The sequence below is a fragment of the Trypanosoma equiperdum genome, assembly GCF_001457755.1.
Source record: "Trypanosoma equiperdum strain OVI genome assembly, contig: ctg_825, whole genome shotgun sequence".
Taxonomy (NCBI): domain Eukaryota; phylum Euglenozoa; class Kinetoplastea; order Trypanosomatida; family Trypanosomatidae; genus Trypanosoma; species Trypanosoma equiperdum.
The window spans coordinates 12,260-13,634 of record NW_027124782.1 but is presented as its reverse complement, the minus strand read 5'-3'; the positions used below and the strand labels follow the sequence as shown (position 1 = coordinate 13,634).

General features: G+C 47.9%; 1 protein-coding gene across 1 annotated transcript in view; it reads right to left on the bottom strand.

Moving 5' to 3' along the window:
* Window positions 1–477, bottom strand: part of TEOVI_000387600 (Trypanosome variant surface glycoprotein (A-type), putative) — a gene marked incomplete at both ends in the record, with an annotated part of 498 nt that extends 21 nt beyond the window's left edge. The window contains one exon of the mRNA XM_067226715.1: window positions 1–477. Within this exon, the coding sequence (XP_067082816.1) occupies window positions 1–477 (477 nt within the window).
* Between the last annotated feature and the right edge of the window lie 898 nt (window positions 478–1,375).

Genomic DNA, 1,375 nt, shown 5'->3' with positions numbered 1-1,375 from the left:
TGGTTTACCGTAGATGGCTTCAAGTTGGTCGCTGAGTTGATCGCCGGCCAGCTGTTTGGGTGCATTTACTAGTCGTGTCAGTACGGCGATGAATCCAAGCATCTGTGCGGCTGCGGCCGGTGTCGCTGGCTGTGTTTGGATCTCAGAATCCTCTTCCGGTGTTACGGCGTTAACCGCATTTGCAAGTGTTTTTAGCCCCTCCGTGTTCTCTTTGGTTCTCAGCTCCGTTAGTGTCTGGTACGCTATGCCCGTGCTACCTATTTTGAATAGCCCTCCTGCTAGTAACATATTTTGATTGTCGAAGACACCGTCTGCGCTGTGGCCGCTGCTCCCGCCGCCGGCATGCAATTTCCAGTTCGCTGCTGACGCGGTCGTGTCCGTTGGTTTTCCTGCTTTTGATTGAAGAACACCCGCTGCGAATTTGTTTGCTGTTGTTAGTGTTGGGCTTTCTTCTAGTCCCGCGGTCTTGCAGTCCATATGTGCTGTCTTTAGCTGTTTGTATGTGCAGTGCGCCGTACATGCCCCCGTTGTGTCTGTGGCGAAGCATCCTCACGTGCCGGTGTTGACTGCGTGTCCTGCTATTATTAGGTATTCATTGATGTTTTCGATGATGTATGCGCTGTATTTGGCTGCCGTTAACATCGCTACGGCATTTTCTGCATTTACTTGAGCTTGTGTCGTGTAAAATTCGGTCTCTTCAGCAAGAACAATTGGAAGGAGCTGTCGCTTGGTGAGAGGGTCCGTTTGTCTCGCCGCCAGAACTTTGAGTTTTAAAATATTCCTCGCGGTATCGGCTGTCCGGGTTTTAGCGGTGCCTGCTGTATCGATTGCAGCGTTTAGTTTTTTGCGGGAAATTGCGGCCGTATCACATACAGCAGTTGTCATCTTGGGGCTGATTGCTTTTTCGTTTGCCGCTAGGACTGTACTAGTAGCCGCTATCGCCGCTGTGAGATGCAAAAGAAAAAACATGGTGTTTTCCTGCTTTTAGTTGTCTTGATCCCTTTGTCCCGCTGGCGCTGCAACCTATCTGCGTAAAACCCTACGTGAAACTTTTTTCTCTAGGGGTGTTTTTTTTGTTGCTACAGAAATTGTGCTGATTCTTATTCAGATCCTTTAAATTTAGTGCTTATGGTATGCTGGGCTTTACAGCTGTCAAGTCTATTATCGTTACTGCTGTCACTGGACGTCACCACGGCTCGCCTTTATTCTGCTGAGTTAAGAAAAACTACCCCAACTCGAGAAGAGCTTCTTTTTGTCCCTTCTAGTTATTTTTATACACTAATACAGCTGCTTTTTCTTCTCTTTTTGTATTAGTAGGCGCTACAAGGTGCACAAGTCGAAACCACTTCCATCGTTAGCTGAGCTGCTCTTGCTA